Source organism: Eretmochelys imbricata, chromosome 7 (genome assembly GCF_965152235.1).
Source record: "Eretmochelys imbricata isolate rEreImb1 chromosome 7, rEreImb1.hap1, whole genome shotgun sequence".
NCBI classification, from domain to species: Eukaryota; Metazoa; Chordata; order Testudines; family Cheloniidae; genus Eretmochelys; species Eretmochelys imbricata.
The window spans coordinates 94,621,915-94,642,169 of NC_135578.1; the positions used below are offsets into that span (position 1 = coordinate 94,621,915).

At 38.3% G+C, this 20,255-nt stretch overlaps 1 protein-coding gene across 4 annotated transcripts in view; it reads right to left on the reverse strand.

The window, feature by feature from the left end:
• BTAF1 (B-TFIID TATA-box binding protein associated factor 1) overlaps positions 1-20,255 on the reverse strand; it is a 95,145-nt gene that overhangs the window by 55,268 nt on the left and 19,622 nt on the right. For 3 of the 4 annotated variants that reach the window (XR_013346703.1, XM_077822622.1, XM_077822620.1), the window contains exons 5-18: positions 18,698-18,903; positions 18,274-18,410; positions 17,057-17,168; positions 16,162-16,230; positions 12,326-12,415; positions 9,817-9,912; positions 9,547-9,723; positions 8,817-8,957; positions 8,518-8,642; positions 3,088-3,208; positions 2,756-2,860; positions 2,380-2,529; positions 667-809; positions 323-497 (exon numbers count right to left, since the gene is read on the reverse strand). Coding sequence is in view for 3 of the 4 variants with exons in the window: in XM_077822622.1 (XP_077678748.1) it covers positions 323-497; positions 667-809; positions 2,380-2,529; positions 2,756-2,860; positions 3,088-3,208; positions 8,518-8,642; positions 8,817-8,957; positions 9,547-9,723; positions 9,817-9,912; positions 12,326-12,415; positions 16,162-16,230; positions 17,057-17,168; positions 18,274-18,410; positions 18,698-18,903 (1,847 nt within the window). In the remaining variant the exon portion in view is untranslated. The remainder of the gene's footprint in view (positions 1-322; positions 498-666; positions 810-2,379; positions 2,530-2,755; positions 2,861-3,087; positions 3,209-8,517; positions 8,643-8,816; positions 8,958-9,546; positions 9,724-9,816; positions 9,913-12,325; positions 12,416-16,161; positions 16,231-17,056; positions 17,169-18,273; positions 18,411-18,697; positions 18,904-20,255) is intronic. The other variant, XM_077822621.1, reaches the window with a different exon arrangement.

A 20,255-nucleotide genomic window follows, 5' to 3' on the forward strand; every position in this document is an offset into this window, starting at 1 on the left:
AACAAGAACAAAATCATAACAAAAGGAAAGATGGTATACATTTATGCAGAATACATTGATATTAAAAGAAAGTCAAGTATCCATCTAGAGTGAATATTTGTAGAACCCTTAACACATTCACTGAACGACAGTGTCACCTTTTAGCCAACTTTAAAATAATTCAGTATCATTCTATGCCATTGCTTCACCTGTCAGATTTCATCATTTAACAGTATAAAAATACAGTATTAGCTTTTTTGTTGTACTTCTATTTCAGACAACAACAGAAACGGTCATTAATTTAGTAAATCATATTTAATTTTTGCTGTAAAAAGCATCCTACCTTTTGCAAGCCAGCCCACTCACAAATTACTAACGCAACACTAATCCTCTGCAAGGCAGATTTTGAATTCAAATGGAAAAGCAGTAGCTGAGCTAGTGATTCAGCTGGTTTTATTTCTTGAGGAACGGTATTTACACTTGGATCACAAATACAGCAGCAAAGTGCTCCTAACAACCTTGACCAAAGAAGAAAAAAAAAAAAGTGTTACAGTAACATTAGTCTCACTCCTTGGTTCATACTTTAAAGACAAAGTTAAATGTCTCAGATAAGTTAGATTTTAGCAAAAATTTTACAGATTATGTATTGTTTTTGTATTTTTTTTTTCATATTTTCCACAAACTGACTTTGCTGCCATCACCCGGGCTCGCATAACAACATAATCCCTGGTTGCCAGATCTTCTGTAATGCTGTCTGCACCAGCAATATACTCCTGTATCACTTCTTTGTTCTGGGTTTGACCTTGACGCAGCTTGCCACCTGCTTTTTCCTATGGAATAAATACAGAAGTAGTAAGAAATCTTGTCTGTTTTGCTTTCCAAAGTTTTCTGTATTTCAGGCAAAAAAACAAAACCCTATGAATTCACATTTCCATATTAAATTATAATTGTTCTATGTAGTGATTTGGAAAACATCCACACCAGATTTTATTGTACATTAGTCCAGGATCTCTGAATAACTGACAGTGACTTTTGAAAGTGCTTAAATCATGGATAGATGACTATGAGCTATTGCTGAGGCCCTGCACTGCTGAATGTGTGGCCTGGTTTGAATATTAACTAACTTATCTAAGCCAGTATGCTGCTAGACCTCCAGTTTGAATCTGAGGCCAGAACAAGTGAAGAAGAAAAACACCACATGACAGTTTCTCACAAGTAAAGTAATCCTGAGAAAGCGGATTCAATTCTGCAAAACAGAAGTTGGAGAAATGATACACATAGGTGCTACAGATCAGATATGAAAACCATGTTGAAATAAGAAGTATCTAGAACCTTATAAAACAGTAGAGGGTTTACAAGGAGCACAGTACATAGTTTGATCCATCCACAGATAGGTAAGGGTACACTACAGCAGCACAGGAGTAGACACTTCCTACATTGATGTAAGCAACATCAACAGAAACACCCCTTCCATCAACTTACAACTCCTGTAACATCAACACTTTGAGAAGTGGTAGCTAGGTCAACTGAAGACTCCTTCCATCAATCTAACCTCATCTACACCAGGGGTTAGGTTGACCTAACTATAGTGCACTGGGTGCAACATTTTTCACAACCCCGAGTGACAAGTTTTAGGTATAGACCAGGTCTAAAGAGTATTTACTATATGGAGAATCAGAGTATCTGCCAGAGAGGCTCTGAGGCATTTTTGAGTGAACTAATGTTTAAATTTTTCACTAGGAGGGTGGTGAAACACTGGAATGCGTTACCTAGGGAGGTGGTAGAATCTCCTTCCTTAGAAGTTTTTAAGGTCAGTCTTGACAAAGCCCTGGCTGGGATGATTTAGTTGGGGATTGGTCCTGCTTTGAGCGGGGGGTTGGACTGGATGGCCTCCTGGGGTCCCTTCCAACCCTGATATTCTATGATTCTATGAAATTACTTTTAGTTAAACAACTTCTATTAATTGCACAATAGGCTTTAATACATACATTTGTATTTGGCCTTGACAAAATTATTTATATAAAGAAGAAAAATTGTGCCATAGCTGTAATATTAGCGTCAAAGCTTACCAAAAGAAACTGTCATTTTAAAGTTCTTATACAGGGCCAAGTTGTGCCATTTAGGTACTGGCTTGTGTCAGGGTGATGCAAAACTGTACTGCTGCAAGGGGAACCCCAGTAGGGACTATATTTCCTTGAATGGCCACATACACAAGTAGTGGGACTGCTCTGCAGGCTGCTGTAGAGATTCATAGTTCCACCTCTATGGTGGTAATGCCCACAGAGTCTTGGGGTCAATAGCACTCTCCTTCCTTTCTACACAGGCCAGTCACAGTTTGCTACAGAACCTCAGTAATCACTGGTTTCCTTGATTTCCCACACAGGTTTTAAAAACCTTTACCTTTGATCTGGCTTTTACTTCTAGCAACATATTTAAATCAATAGGCAAGTGAGAAGGCTGCATCATTAAGCAGAGCCAGGCTCCCATCCACGGACAAGCTGCTGCTACCACGTATTGTACTGATGCTTTGTTTAACAGTTCCAGCCACACCTTAAGGGAGGAAAAAAAAAAATTTGTGTACATTAGAAATACGTATCATGGCATCTATTCAAACATTTGATGAACATGACGTGCAAGATCTAGGAACAGTTTCACAATGATCATAGTGAAATCAATGTATAGCAGTATAACGCCATGCAATTATGTAGACTGAAGGTCATGCATCTGAAAAAGGGTGGTATATAAAAGATAGCATAGTCATAAGCTAAATAAATACCTTGTGAATAAGATCCAGAATATCTTGGCTGCTTTCTAAAATACAAAACTGAAAAATGTGCCTCAACATATCTTGCAGGATCGGAGTTAGCCAGGCTGAAGAACTCTGAAGACAGGGATATGATAAGTGAGAGAAAATTCCAATATACAATGTAAATTTAAACATACTATTTTAGGTTCTCGCTATTAAAGCGGCACCCACCTCTACCCAGAGCAGAAGTAGGCCACAAATGTTTTCCACATAACTTGTAAGAGTTATCAAGTGACTCAAAGACAATGCAATGCACTTCTGTATTGTGATTGGTAAGTGGTATTATAAGTATTAGTTCTTACCTGGTCTTGGGTAGATAACAGCGTAAATAAAGTTTCCAACGCTGCTTTTCGAACAGATGATATAGTATGATGCAAGAATGGCCATACACGTGGGACCAAAACGGTGAGTGATTGCTGAATACTGGAACATTTTGAGGGGTGAGGGGGGTGTAAGAGAAAGGAAATTAAAAAAATCTAAGTTCATTTTATTTAAACCCAGGTATAATATTTAGTTAAAAAGGGATGTTTTTGAAAGGAAAAACAGAAAAGTAACACTGTGTATTCCCCAGGCCATGTTAAGTGCAGGATCAAGTTATAGCTCAACTACAATGGTCAAAATAAATGGTTTGAGTTGTGCTTTTTTTTTTTTTTTTTTTTTTTTTTTTGGTGTTTACTCATGAATGGCAAAATTCAGAAGCTTGTCCAAATTAGTAAGGTCCTACTGTAACTATATGCTTAATTGCTATGGCTTCTTCCACACTCAAAATAGAGTATGTCCCCCTTCCCCACCTCCACCCCAACAAGCACATACATAGAAATAAGCACATTTCATTTTAAAGGTCAGTCAGAATTTCTTCATCTGTCATGCAGTTAAGCATTAAGGATGAAACTTTTCTTTAGCTAACTCCTTCTGCCTGATAATGAAAATAGTTATTACACATCAACTCAGAGATACCACGTTCCATGCAATGGAGTGAATTACAAAGTTTCTGCCTTAACTCTGATTTTTCCTGCTTGAGATTTTAATATTGGCACGAACATTGTGAGAATATACTGAAAATGTTGCAATTATAATATCTGAGACTAGAGGTAAGGATGGAAAGCTCTGTAAGGGGGCTCTCTCAAAACAGATTGTTTTCATAATTTATATGAGAACCTTCAACCAAGGCATCTCATTGATGATTCCTCAAAGATTTAATGGCATAATTCTATCTAGAGAAAGGAACTCAAGTGATTTATTGTCTTCACCAAAGCCCCAAGGTGAAATATTTCTTCACTTTATTGTTGTGGAAAAGTTAACTGCTGTAGTCCTAGCTATTGGATAAGCACAACTAAACTTTTAAAACGGAAACAAAAATCAGTTACTGCAATAAATCTAAATGAATCAAAAGCCTGTACACGCAAAACAAAGAGGCAAATATTTATTAATAAAACCACTGATTAATCCAAACAAATCTTTTACCAATGCTTTGGTCTTTAAAGGCAGTGATTTACAGCTATTAAAGAGTTATTATTGTCCTGCGAATAAACAGCACGTACACATGATTGTGAGATAGTGAGAGAGACAGAAGCAGAAGACAATGGAGGAATTGGGAGGAAAAAATTATAAGAAAGGGAAAACAACACAGGTGGAGGAAAATTAGAGATTGAGAAGGGGATTTTATTTTTAGATATTCAATTTACCTCCTAAGATTAAGGATATAGAGTTGAACCCTCCCATAGGCAAATCCTTTTTCCCCCCACAGAAAAGCTTCATTCAAAAACGGAGATTCATAATGGGTCTGCATCCTTTGTCAATGTAAAAGCCCCCACTGACTTTAGTGGTGTAGGGCCACCACTAAATTGCAATATGCACACTATGCTACAGTGAATTAAAACACCTTGATTGAAGCTGTTTGTTAGTGTGGTAAAATCAAAACTCCCAGAGATCATCATAGGGGTCTTCCCCAAAAATTCCACTGAGTTACTGCATATCATGAAAAGTAGATTATATACACCCAAGAAGTGGTACAAAGTACATAATTTCCAGATTCACACCCTGGTATAGCCAAGCTCCTACTAAAAAGGTATCAAAAGGATAGATGTGTCTCCACTTCTAATTCTGGCATTAATGAACTCGCTGTTTAAATAAGTGAGGGTCAGAGGTTGAGTGAAAACATTAGTTTTCTCGGTCTTGATTTACACTTTTTCATTTCCTGTTTCGAGTAAAAAAACGTGGCCCTCTACTAATTTACCTGCTGATGTGTGGGAGGCAACAAAGGGAATCAGCAGCAGCATAAGCTACTTGAAAACAGAAGACTGAGAATGCCACTTAGTTTCATCTTTAGAACATTCCCAAAAGTCTCTTTATGAAGTTATGTAAACTAGATTATACCTATATAGTCACATATCAATACATACAAAATAGAGAATTAGGTGAACCCAAACCAACACAGAAGTGTCATAATACATGGCAGTAAAGTCACATGTCATGCACTAAATTGTTAACAGTTAAAATTTTACTTGTACAATAAACTGGTTTATTGTGGCTTTTAAAATATCAAAACTACATTTTTTACCCTTCACGCCCCAACCCAGCCCCCAAAATAGCTAAAACGATTTACTCTAATGGTAATTCAAGGTTTACATCACAGTGAAATTTCAAAACGTAGGGTCGCTGGAAAGAAAGGAGTTGCAGAGTAGCTTGGAAGCCTTAAGTAAAAGATGGATTTGTATTTAATTGTTTTAAAGGGTGGGGGAAGAGACACAAGGACAAGAGCCGTATAATACACAACAAAAAACCAACTCAGAGCATCAGCTGGAGAGAAGGGAAAAATCCCAAAGGCTTAGTATTACTTTAAAAAGTCATTATGATGCAACTTGAACCCTTGGATTTAATTCACAGTAGCTTCTCATAGGATCTCTCTACTTTGATTTCCTAAAGAACTTAATTATTTGTTTCTACACTGCAAATAATAAACTATAGGGCTCAATGTGAGACTATTGTAAGTAAAAGCAGCAGTGGTCAGAGCACATCAGCTGTCGAGCCATTATCAAGCGTTCTGTAGCCATCATAACAAAGGAAAATTAAGAAGAGAGCTGAACAAGGATACTAAATTGTTACAGGAAACTCCTTTATGCATATAGGATGGCATGGAAGAACACATGAAGGTGCTTATGAGAAAAATCTGAACAAGTAAAGAAGATTGGCATTTTTGGTGTAAGAGGTGGGCCTCACTAGTGCATAAGTAGTGATTGCTAGGGCAGGACTAGACCAAAAAGGAACATAAAGGTGAACCTGAGTAGTGTATTTGATGCAGTAAAAATGGGCAAGCTAGGAGGGGGGTGCTAAGGGTGGATGGTGACATGGCCAGAGCTACAAGTCCAGATAAATACATTCAAAACACTGCTGCGAAGATTAAAAGGGTGGAAGATAAACATTTGGGAAGAACAGAGAGGCAGCAACAAGCCGCGATGTAGTGTATGCCCCACACTGGCACATAAGGGGTTAACAGAGCCATAGGGAGGCTGCACAGAAGGCCACCAATCACAGAAGGGCTTATAGGAGCAGCCAATCAGGCCCATATAAGAAGAGCTGCAGTACCGAGCAGCTTTAGTCACTCCCTGGAGCTTGAAGGGGGAGAAGGACTGGCTGCCTTGAAGGCGGAGGGCAGCACGCACCCTGGACATAGTAGTGCTACAGGAAGAGACTCAGGGAGCTAAAGGCAGCTCCTGGCAGGCTGCAGGGATTTGCAGACTAAGGCCCTGAGGCAAGGGCAAACAGGGTGCTGGGGCCACGGGGAAGTGGCCCAGGGAGCTCTACAGAGGAGTTGGAGGGGAAGCAGCAAGTGGTGGCCACCCACAGGGTCCCTGGGCTGGGACCCAGAGTAGTGGGCAGGCCCGGGTCCCCCTGGTCCCCACTTGCCACTAAGAAAGTGGCTGGACTGAGGAACTGTGATACTGTCCCCCAGAAGGGGGAACACCAAGTCTGGCACAGCCAGAGGGCTGCGTCATGAAGAGGACACTGCAGTCCTGGGAATGACGTGGGTCCCTGGAGCAGAAGTGACAGTGGCGAATCACCACCAGAAGAGAGTACACTGGTGTACAGCTCTAGTCCGCAGGACAGCCAGCAGGAGGCGCCGCAGTGATGGACCGAACCCCATCACACAAGCCCAGACACTAGATGAGAGTCACATTGTGTGAATGGACCATAAAGGCTGGCTCTGAAAGCCTTGTCTACATGAAGGACATCAATCAGCATAGCTATTCCAGAATAACTTCCATGTGCTGACATTATACTGGAATCATGTCACATATTTCAGACTAGTGTCCAGAGAGCAATTCCAAAAATAACTAAATTATACCTGAAGAACTCCTGCAGAATGGCTGAGCTGTAGCTCACGAAAGCTTATGCTCAAATAAATTGGTTAGTCTCTAAGGTGCCACAAGTACTCCTTTTCTTTTTGCGAATACAGACTAACATGGCTGTTACTCTGAAATTCCAGAATAGCCATGCTACTCAATTCCTCACTGTAGACAAACAGTTAGAAGCAATATTTAGACACTGTCTGAATGCAGCAGTCTAGAAATGGCCCAAAGACAACACCCAGATTGAGTGACACGGAGAATGGTGGTGTTGTTCACAGTGACCAAGAAAGCGATGAGAGGGAAGGTTTTGGGGACAAAAATTAAGAGCCTGATATCTCTTTCAATTTCATCTTTTTTTTCAGCTGACAGCATTTTAAAGCAGTATTTTTACCTCTTCCCCCCTCCACCCCATGCTCCCCCAGCTGTTAAAAAGGGCTATGACAGTATAACTAAATAAATTTGAGGTAGTGGTTTTTTTGGTCTCCACTATTAAATAATGGACTAGAGTTTTAAAAAAATGTATCTCCCTGATGTATGAGTAGGGATGACAAAAATATAGTGAGATGGTCTCAACCTTTACAAAGGGATACACTGGTAACATTTAATCAGGTAGACAAGACAATTAGAGGAGACAGATAAAAGAAAAAAAAAAATAAATGGAGAAGAGGACAAGCGTAAATTAAAAGTCTGCCTAAGTTTTAAGTGCAAGTTTTAGAATACACAGTCAGGTGTGTTTTTTTTTTTGGGGGGGGGGGGGAGGGGGAGATTCTGTTTACTGAGCAGAAGCCAACATGGATTTGTCCAGTTTCTTCTATTTACTTGGTTCCTTGCATCAGTGATACAGCCAGTGGTTCTGTGAATAAGATAGGTTTATTCCTTTGCATTTTGCTAGGGGTCTGACCCCGAAGCCCTTGGGTGTGTGTTGCACAGGTGTAACTCTCCCATTATAGTCAACAGGGTTTATGTATATGAAGTCTGCAGAATGGGGCAGTTTAGTGCAGGATAACAGCTCCCACTTAGCACAACAGAAATAATTAAGGGTCATGCATAAGTAGTGGCTATTGCTTTTTAACCTTTAATTTCTTAACAAAGAGTGGTGCTAAATCTAGTGACAAAGTGTGTTAAATTTTGGTTCTAGATTATTAGTGTGTCCTAAAACAGAAAGTGCACTGCCCTTTAACAGCCTTCGACCAACTTACAAAATTTGTCCTCAAAATTTATACCAGCATCCATTTACTGCAGAAAGATACCTTCCCAATATTATTATGCATTATCTCCTCCATATACCGTGTAATTTGCTATAAATTTAGATTATTCCAATATGAACTGCTTCAGTAACAAATGCTTAGATCTGTCTCCTAAGTAGTAGCTGGAAAGAGGTACCTGCATTTTTGGACCTGAGGATAAGTTAGAAGGGAGGAAAGAAGGATCATGATGCTGTTTGTAGAAGCCGTCAGATCATCCAATTCCAGAAGAGCATCCCACAGTGTATTAAGAATAAAGGGCACCTAGAGGAATAAGCACAAGGGGAGAAGTTATCTTACAAAGAGAGAGAAAAGTAAGTCAGTCTTCTATATAACAAAATAATTAAAAAATTTGTGTACTGCACTATAAACATTGCTTTCTTGTTCAGCTCCAAGATGAACTTTTTGAAGTCAAAATGTAGAAAATAAGCCATTCACCTTTTGTGACTGAAGATGAACAAGGCTTTCCACTACCGGTACTAAAGACGCTGCAGCAACAGCTCGGACATCATCATCCAGGTCTTGGAGACCTTCAATTATTGCAGGCAAGACTTTAGGCAATAAAGTATTAATCGTATCCTAAAAAACAAGTTTAATTCATAAATTGAATGAGGAAACATTTGTTTAACTGAATATCTTCTCCACAATCTCAGAGTCCTCTTCTTTCTCTTTTAAAAAAGAGAACAAGCAAAAAAACCCAGACAACCACCTCCCCCCTGCAGTTTGGTCAGAAACAGAAATAGCAACCATTCTGAATAGTTAAAAAGTTACCATTCATGAAAGAAAGCTAATCTATTTTATAAATTGACTGAATTTGTCCTACAAATATGCCTCAGCCAGAACCTTCAGTACACTTTCGTTATTCCACTATTAGAACCCCTAAATGGCAGTTTTCAGTTGTACCAAGCCATGGTATTTTACCACGGGGGGGGGGGGGGGGGGCGAGAGGAGGAGGAGGAAGTCACCACAGGATATGGTTTCATTTAATATGCCATATATTTTAAACATGTGCTTCTTGAAAACAAATGACAGCATCAAATTCATGTATCACCCTCTAGTCTCTTCACTTCTGTTTCTGGAGTTTTACAATAAGTCTCTGTGAAAGGAAATTTTTTGTAGCGTTAGCTACTTTGAATAGGAAAAACACAACAAACAGGTGATTGATTACCTGACGAATTGCCAATGCATACTTTATTCCTAGCAGACCGCCATGTCTCACTTCCCATTGATCTTGTGTGAGCAACTTCAGGAGAATATCCACAGTTTTATGAACTCCAGTCTCATTCATATGTTTCAATACTACTCCCAAAGTCTGAGCACAAGTCTCACGTACTGGTGCTACAACCTAGGACATAGTGAATGATGGACATAAATCAAAGCATTTCTACATGAAGTCTGACATGGAAATAGATTAGCAAGTCTAAGAGTTGACACTTACTTCATCTGAAACAAAGTCTCCGAATCTGTCTAATGCAAACACACAAAGGAGTCTAATAACTAAGTCTTCCAGCCATTCCTGATGCTGCTGAGCCATCTGTTAAAGGAAATTAAATACCATTTGCTAAATTAGTTCATAGAAAGATTCTCAAGATTCCTTTTCTTCACCATACCGAGAAGATTGTATCACAGTAGTTAAACTTGTGACTAATTGTGTATCTGCATTACAAGCAGATTTCCTGCCCCAATCACCTAATTCTCCAGTAGTGAAATTAATCCACTGCATGGAGGGGCAGCACAAGGTCACAAGCACCACTTAAGCCTTGCACAACTTCTGTGCAGCGGGACTACAAGTGGAGCCACTGTGCAAACGTGCGTGTGCTGAGGAAAGGGTCTCCACATGGACCCCAAATGGGTCACAAAGGCCTGCCACAGGATACATGATGAATCACTATGGTTCCAATATCTACAACTGGGCATAGGGCAGTCTTGGACTCTCGACCTGGGTTTGGAAAGAGGCTGGCTTCACTTCATCAGTACCTCCGTGCTCTACTCATAGACACTTGAACATCCAGGCTTTTATGGGACTGAACCATATATGAAGGGTTACGTGGTCACATCAAAAATTACTTTTCGGGGGTGGAAGAAGAGCCAAACAGAATTTAGGAATTTTTCCCTTATCCAAATAAGAGGCGAACTACTTGGAAATTTCTGCCTCACTTTTAGAACAACTGGAAACATCAGCAAAGATGCACTGATTTTAAACTGAACAAATACTACTTGGGCAATACAAGCACACTGCAGATATTAAACAATCTTTTCCTCCTCTGCATTGGTCAAGGTGGGCAAATTGTGACACTCTGCAGATGTTAAAAAAGAAAAGCTGTAACAGTTGATATTTTATGCACTCATCTAGTTACTAGGTCCAGTTTTGTTACTATATACCCATCTCTAATGTGTATTAATACTTCTAAATATTATTAAAATTTTAGAAAATCTTAAGACTCACAAACACTAAATAAATGCCCATTCCCTACTATACAAGTCAGTTACTGAACCTTGTAATAGCTGTTTGAACACATTTACAAACAGAAGTCTAAAATAAACCAAGTATTGTTTTATTCTAGGAAAAGAGATAGAATGAAAGCAACCAATTTCTGCTAAGCCCTGCTCTAGTTAAGGTATCCTCCATCTCTATTTAGACTAAGCAGTAAGTTAAGTTCACTAGGATCTAGAGACTGAACACTATACAAATGCTAAAAGACATTACCAAAGCCACCTTCACCTCAAAAGCCCCCTTGAATTATTAGCTCTCCACCACTTCCCCCAAAAGTTTTTAATATTCATGAAATTTATGCAGTTTTATTTCTATACTTGTTATTTACTTTATTCTTCCCAGTTCTGCCAATGAATTGCAATCTCCATAGGACAAGTGCATTTTCAAACAATAAAAGAACTAAAGGCTATACAATTTAAAATACCTTCAATGGCTAAATATTTAGGTTCATGTTCTCCCATCCTTATTCACAGAGTATTCTGCAAAAAGTTCCAGTGGGGCAAATACATCCTTGCATGGATGCAAAAAGGAGAGATGGCAGCTTGTACCTCTCTGCCCACCTCACTCCTTCATCCCCGGGTAATGGGCTCCCAGTGCTGGGTAGGGCAGCCCAACTTCCATATCTATGGCAATGGCCTCTCTGGGCCACTGCAAAGGTGCAGAATTGCTGGGCTGTAAAAGTATGTCTCTCACATGCGCCCTCACCCCAAGGGAAAAAAACAAGAACAAAAAACCCTGAACATCCTCTACACCATGGGCTCTTACAGACCTGACTACTTTCCACTTGCTCCGCAATTGGGATGAGGCATTTATGCCTTCCTTAAAGTCCCTTTTGCGACAGCCAACTCAAGAGGATTGTACAACAACTGTGTGTAGAAGGGTGGCAGAAGTTAGCAGGTATTTCCAAAAAACTTACTATGGGCTACTATATCAATAGCACACTCAAGTGCTCTTTTTAAATAAATGGGGACTGTCTTCTAAATACGTCTTCCTGGTTTAGTAATCCAAAGCAAGCCAATGGAATCAGCTTTCCTATTAGAAAGCATTATACAACTTGCTTTATAATCTAAAAGCCATTTTAGCTAAATTAGGTTTATTAAATTAGCCAAACTATTTTACGCTGCAGAATTTGCCTTGTCATAACTTTGGAACATATTGATTCCGATACTTGCTAATGGCAAAGCTGATTCTTGAAATCCAAGTTTGCACTCAATTGTCAATGCAGAGGCTCTTTGTTCAAGTTTGTTTTTTTTTTAAAAAGGTGATTTACATTCTGTCATTAGATTACACCTTTTACAGCCACTCCCACACTCCTAAATTGCCTCTATCATCTGTGTATCCCAATTTTAGTATTTGCAGAGAAGAGTTCTACAGGTTGCAAAAGAAGCCACACTTAAATATTGCTTGGTCTCTCTTTCAATAAGCTGATCATCAATCAGACTTCTAATTTTACCTCTTCTACAGTACTGTCTCCCATTTTGCCACCACTTTTCCCGTGTGCTTTAAGTATTTCCCTCAGCGCAGTGCCTGCACCATGCCGAACCTAAAACGTGCAAGAGGGGGGAATAAAAACAGACCTATTATTTTTACTATCTACAAATGCTCAGTATCAATTGAAGAAGTCGGAAAATGTTCAAACAATATAAACTGCTTTTCCTTCCAGTAACAAGTTCTGAATGCTTCAGATCTGGTGACATTTTATAACATTTACACATACGTAGGAAGTTTCTGGTCAAAGGTGATGGAAATCAGTAATGAGATTTCCCTGATCTTCCCAAGAAGTCTTCAGCGTTTCTCTAAAGTCTGATTATGGAGAAGGATGTCATTTTTATTAGGTTTTTTTTTTTGGTGTTATGAGTGCCAGAGAGTTCTCAGTAGAGGTTCCTTCAGAGACATATAGAGTTATTATACCAAAACTCCTTTACTGATGCTGGATGAAGTTTTAGAGAGTGACTGCACAAAATCTTCCTAACCATATCAAGGGATTGCAATATTTCTTAGTAGATTAAGAGCAGCAAGCATGTGGGTTACTTATATGTAATTACGTTTATCCTAAGATATCATTATATAGGACTCAGGCTCTTAGATGACTGCATAATAGTCAAGACAGATCTTCCCTCCACCTCCACAAACATTCCAATCTTAATTATCACTGCCTTAGCATCCACTAGACCTCTCTCAGTCAGTTCCTAAATGCACATGCAGCAATAGCTCCTTTACAAATACCAACTACAAAAAACACAAAAAAGTGAATTTTCTACACAACAACCATGAGGGCAGACAATCTAAACTTTGAAAAACACCACACCATCCAGCAACCGAACTTCATGGGGTGGTAGATGGGTGAAATAGTGTGTGTGGATATCAAAGAAACAGAATTTTAGGCAAACAATTTTTCCTTCTAAAGAGGTATTCCTGCACTTTGAGTGTAAACATTTGAGGGACATTTCTCAGAGCCAGAAGCAAGCATAGTCAGAAGGAGACATTCTGAAAGTTTTTACTGTTAAACAATGAGGCAGAATACAGAGCCACACAAGTCATCCCTTAGAATAGCAAATTATAGGTGAGAGTTAGGGGCTACCACCAATCTGAAATACAGGCATTAGACATCAAAATCCAGAACCAAAGAATCTTTCATTAACACTAAAACCAAGTATTAGCACCAGTACAGTAGGCTATGTGAGCTCTAAGCATGACCAGTGGTGGAGACAGAGCCATGGATCTAAAAATAACAATATTAATAATAAATAAAATAATAAAAAAGTCCTGCTCCCCAGGGAATCAATTCACTGGTGGTGGCTTGAAACAATCAGTCTTCTAGGTTCTGATGGTCTTCATGATTCTATTAACCAAAGCAAGAACCAATGGAGACCCAAATCCCTCAAAAATGCTCTGAGAACTCAGTATGTCACCATATAAACGATTCACTGTGACTCCATTTGTACATGCATATCAGCTTCCATAGCAGAGTACAAAGTTAAGGAGTTATATCAAACAGCTGTATTAAGGAGCAGAGGTATTAAGATTTACCTTTCAGGTAAATCAGAATAAAATATTTCCTCAGTGGTCTGGGAAGCCATTCAGCCCTAAATTCTCTGAGGTTACATGAAAGGCAGGGTGAAGAAGTCCTAAGCCTTCCATTTCAATCCTAATGTAGAGATGCTGAATGCACCAAAGTGTATATTTCTATATAGAGCCAAAAGACAAGGTATTGAGGCAGAGACTACACGCACCATTTTTAAATCTATAATTTCATTACTGAAAATATTTTGAAAGTTATAACCAAGTAATTATTAGGATGTTTTTGTCCCATATACAAATTAGTCTCTCCATGAGAATATATATATGACATGACAATCTGGAGTCAACCTCTGGAAAGATCTGCCCACCTTCAAAAAGATATGGAAGTATCGGTGTAGATTTTTCCTCCCCAGCTATATGTCCAAGGAGAAAACACCTGAATAGATTTCAGACAGTCAATTCAGAAAGTGTGGGGGGGGGGGGAAGGGGAGGGGGAGAGAAGAAGAGAAGAGAGACTATTGCCTTCCCTTAGGTCTCCTCTGTTCTTTAAGCAATAAGATAAAACACAGGATCACTTCCACCAGCAAACTAGAAGCTACCACAAAACAAAAATGAAGTCCAGTTTCTGCCGACTAGAAAGGGGAACGAAAAATGTATCTTTATATGTACATTTTATAATATTCTACATAGGTGTGATACAAAAACCTAGATTAGATTGCTTATAGGAGTCAGACTGAAAGGTGCATTAGCAGAAAGCTTTAGTTCACCTTTAATATGCCTGGAGGATGTATGAATGGAGATGGCTTTGTAATTTACTAAGTGAAACACCCTGTTTTGAGTTGCTCACTAAAGTAGATGCAGGCTTGTTTCCTCTAGTGCAGTCTACCTCAATGGCTATCTTGAACTGAGGGGACAGACACTGAGGTGGTGGCTTTTTTTATTTATTTTATTTTTTATTACTCTATAGAACAAGGAGAATGTTTGACTTGTAGGAAGTGCAGTCATAGGTAAGTGCATTGTACCACTTTAATCAATATTTTCTCACTAAAATAAAATATAACAAGGTATAGTGATTTTGACTCCAAAAAGGGAGATGCACTCTACTTGAGAGCTCATTAAATGAGAGATTTGTAAGAGGCGGTGGGGGAGGAGAAGAATGCAAGGATTTTCTGCAACTGCATGTTATCCCAAAGGTTAAGTGTCTTGTATGTGGTCAAAACATTATCTTGCTCTATTTGTCATGCCATTCCACACATTTTGCAGTCTTAGACTCCACACCACCATATAAAACGTATGCAGCATCACACCAATTATTTGCCCTCATGACTATAGGCATGGTTATATAGTAGTGCTGATAAACTCATGTAGCTCTTCCTTTACAAGTCTTGATGTTTAAGGTTTAACAGAATGGTCTTAAAACATACTCTCTGAACTAAGTTATGAAGTCTGTCTGTTACAGAGTGACAAACATCATATTAGTTTTGTTTAAAGTTGTTTGGGGTTTTTTTTGGACCCACTAACAAACAAAGGCTTTTAAAAATTAAATATTGCTGGCAATTTGTTCTCAGTGTGGATGCAGATCCTATGGATTCCAGTGAAGAAAGCCACCACATACTGTTTAATTAGTGTGACATGAATAAATTATGGAAATTCAAAGACATGCAATCCAGATGCTTTTCAAGAGCAGTTGCTCTTGGAACACTCAAAAGACAGACACTAAAAGCTTGTATCTGGGAGCAGGGAGGAAAAGTAAAACCTTATAGGGGATAGATCTGAAAGTCAGATCACATTCAGAATTTGCTTTTTAAAATTGTGTATTACAAAAGATAGTCACTGAACTGTTTAGGTGACTACATACAGAACTTCATTCTCATGAATTAAGACATTACCAAATGTCTCTCCAGAATGTTGCCCTGGAGTCTGCATTTAGTTATTCTGAGTAAAAACAGATGTTATTTAAAGAAACAAAGCTTACCTAAAAAATATTTAGGCCATCCCACATCAGGGAAACTAGCACAGACATCTACACCTGTGCCAAGTCCCATTCACTTCAGTGGAACTCAAGGATCCACTATCAGACCTCTGGGCATCTGTGTTGAGTCCTAGTGGAGTAAATGGAATGCAGCACAAGTGCAGACAACTGCACTTGTAGTCCCTGATGTAGGATCATAGCATAAGCATGAAATGTAAATACAAGTCCCAATTTCTAATGGCATCAATTTCTTATTTGTACAAATTAGATATAAGGTGGCTATGCATAATTCTTACCTCCCAGGATGGGTTAAAAAGATCATTGCATACTTCTTCACAAAAGCTTTCTAAAGGCCATTCATTTGCCTAAAAACAAACAAAAATACCCAATCAACAAGAGACACTATCTGAAGTTAATGATTAGGGAAATTTAGAGTTCCATGTCAAACAGACATACAAACACAAGATGCATCACCACTAGTTTATCCAATAAATAAAAAAAATTACTTTGACTTTAGTGTTTTCTCCCACTATGGCTTGTCTACACAGTTGCACAGCAAGCCAGGGTACACGAGGTCTGTTTTCCCATATGCTATTTCTCACATCCAAATACAGCTACTCTACAATTTTCCAAGCTTCAGTCTCTTTCCATAATTGTGGATTTCTTCAAAAAGTCTTGGTGATACTGTTTAATTCTGCAGTTATAAACTAGAAATTTTAGTCTAAATTAGGTCTGATTAAAAAGGTTCCCTTAATCTTTGTCTCTTATCAGCATTTTCAGAACAAACTATTTATGGGTCACAATGATCTTTTATTACCTTTTACCTGCTCTAGCCTAGCTTTACAATTTAACACCCTAAAGGCACCTAAATTTAAAACTACAACCACCAGCAGTGTTAATCTGCCTACTGAATAAGAAGTCGGATGGTTCTCAAGTGAAGTTCACGGAAGTCACAGACTACCACTAGTCAATTAACAGTGATCTCTCAACCTCATATGCAGTATCAGAAAAAAACACTCTGCTCTTGTAGCTGTAGATGAGTTGTAAGTGAAATTCCCTCCTCTTCTGGTTTTGGTAAATTAATGGTAAAATGAACAGAAGAATTTGGGAGCACAAAGTAGTTTAAAAATAAACAACATTGACCCACATCACCAAGTTATCAATCCCTTAATAAAAGGGGACATATTGTACCTCTTCTGGTGCATTGTCTACCAAAACTTTTGAGTCAGTGGCAGGCTGGTTGATGACAACATTTGCTATTTTTCTGCGCTTTTCTTCTGGTTCCCCATCAGTGCTATCATTGCTAAAAAAGGAAGTTAAAATATGTCATGTTTGTGAATAGAAACATTATGCATTGTAACAGGAGTAATCACTTCCCTTGAGAGTGTCTTGAAAACATTCCTATCAAATTTTTATTTATGTTCATTCTTTACATGATTTCAGTAGCAAATGGAAGTCTCTCTTCTTAACTAAGCAATATAAGCTGTTAGCTACCAAGTTACATTTAGCTGCTAAATATATTGAAATGTATTCCTTGTATATAAACAGTTACCATGAGCTTTATTATTCAGTGATCTACCTAGGGAGGGATAGGAGACAAGAATACTCAATGCCACCCCACTTTCCAACCTCTCCCAGCTATTTGAAGAGGGAAATGCAAGATGAAGAATTTTCAAACAATGTCTAGAAGAAACTCATTTTATTATTATTTTTTTTTAATTAACGTAACAGTAGTGGACAATTCCATTGGTACAAATCACTGAGAGGAAAACATACTATAAGTATGTTGGAGAAATAAACACAGATTGAGAAAATTTAGCCACTACTGATCTTCATAAATCCATGATTTTAATTCAGTACCATCAAGTCCTTAATAACCACCATGAATGTCAGATGTAATATATTACATTATATACAGAAAGGTTCCCAGATAAAGGGTTAACTAGAGACCTGGATTCATTGTGGTTATTAAAGTAAAGCACAAAACAACAAAATTCTTATAACTAATGTTTTACTGTTAGGGCTATTGGCAGTGACCACTTGAAAGACAGTTATGTTTCACTGGAGAGATTCATCACAATTCTAGGATGGTTAGAAAGGTACCTGACGTCTAGCCTGTTTTTCTATATGGCAACTGAATTTATGATTAAGGTTGCTGTTTATCCTATCCTATCCCTGTTGCTACTGTATTCTGACAGAAACTGCCTTTTGAGGACAACAGTACATCTATAATATGCAGCAATAAAGAATGGTGTATCAATAGTTTATATATTTACTGGAATTATTGAAAGGTGGAACCAAGATTCATTGAAGAGTTCTCAGACCCAAGCCAGAATGGGAATTTCTGAGCTGGCCCGATAACCTACTATGTTACCAGAAAACAAACAAGAAAGCAATTGCTACAGTACCTTTTCTCATTAGTCTCTACTGCATCCCTGGATCTTTGCTTTGCAAATAGCTTAGCCATCCTTTTAGCTTTATTCTTTTGTCTACTGCTCATACCAGCTCGAAATTCTGAATCAATCAACTCAGCAGCCTGAAGAGTCTAAAAAAATAAGAATCCATTCAATGTCAATCCTGCCTGTATCTAAAGTTCACCCCTCCCCCACCCCAAGGGCAAACAAAAACAAAAAACCACCCTCTTGTTCTCACTTCCTCATAGCACCCATGTTACTTGAAACCCAGAGCAGTAGTTTGGCACTGTACTAAATGTGATTAATGTGCAACGTATGAAGTTTAAGTGTTCGAAAGACAGAGCAAAATTATAAGTCCAACTTAGTATTTAAAATGTAATGATTTACAATGGCAGAAGCACAAATGAAGCAAACCCACTGTATTATTCCTTGCAGTCAAACAGCCCGAGGTTTTACCTACAGGTTGTTTGTTTACAAGTGAAGCTGAAGTAGGAGTATAGTCCAAATCCTCATCATTGAACAGGTCTTCAGTGTTCATTCCAATTGCAGCTCCCATATCAAGTCCAAGTTTCTTTTGTAACAATTTCCTTTGTCGTGCTATCCTCTCTTTAGGATCAACTTCACCTAAAAAAGGTCAGCTTTTATACTTCATTTCAAAACACAAATGTCCAATAGATTTACTGCTGAAGACTTGATAAAAATTACAGTAAAACTAAAATATTCTAATTTATGAGAACAAAACAGAGATCAACTGTACTTTTTTACATATATATATATATATATATATATATATATATATATATATATATATATATATATACATACATACATACATACATACATACACACACACACACAAAAATGCCACAGAAACTTTAAAGCTTTGTAAAATTTCTTTTAACCCAAAACATACTGACCCTTATAAAGATCTGTTTTTGTAACCATATAGCTACCTAATTAAAGTGGCATTAGCTTTCACTAGAAAAGTTCTGGAATACTTTTAAACAGCTTCCATGAGACTCACTGAACTGCATTATATGCATGGGATTTTAAAATAACATTTTTCTGAATTTTGTGGAAAAGCACTTTGGAGGAAGGGAACAAGCAGTTACCATATTGCACAGAGGACTCTTCTGTCAATAACTGGAGCCTTGCTAAATAAAAAAATTAAATATTGTTATTTTGCACATGCACCTATTTTTATGGAAAGAGTTTCCCCAAAGAGAAACAAAAAGGCCTGACAAAAATGCAGAGAATGAGACATTTCTAATATCCCTGAGTTAAGATGACTCAGAGACCCATACATAGTATGTGAACATCTTTACTTCCCTGTTGGAAGCCCGAAAGCCAAGTTTCTCTGGATAGTTTAAAAATACTTAACAAAAACAAAAAAACCCCAACCACTGTATCCAAGCCTCTTCTATACTAGTTCCCCCCAAACTAATGTCTTCTGATGGAGAGCTGGATTCTGTAGGAGGGGAAAGATGGTTTTATGGTTGGGTTTGGAACTGGGGTCTGCTCAGAATCTAGTCTCAGTTTTGCCACAAACTTCATGTGTTAAGTTGTGCAAGTCTCATCTGTAAAGTGAGGATAATGGTATTTGTCTATCTCTCAAGAAACTTGCAAAGCTTAATTAAAGCTTGTGAAGTGCTTAGCAACTAGATATCAGGACAGTTAGGCACTTCAAGATTACATACAAATGAAAGGATTTCAATTAATTGAACAAGGCCACAAGCTACATATAAGCCTAGAAATCTAGTGGGTAAACTTTGGTTTCCGTAACCTATATCTACAAATTCCTAGAATGAGCAATCTGAAGTGGTGTCATCTACCTTTGGTTTTTGCCACTGCTGCCCTCACAACTAGGGATGGACAAGTGCCAGCTGAAGATAGTAAGCAGAAAGGAAGTGACTTATCAAGTGCTGAGATCAGGCTCTACACACCCTTTCAATGTCAATTTAACACTGAGTCAGGTG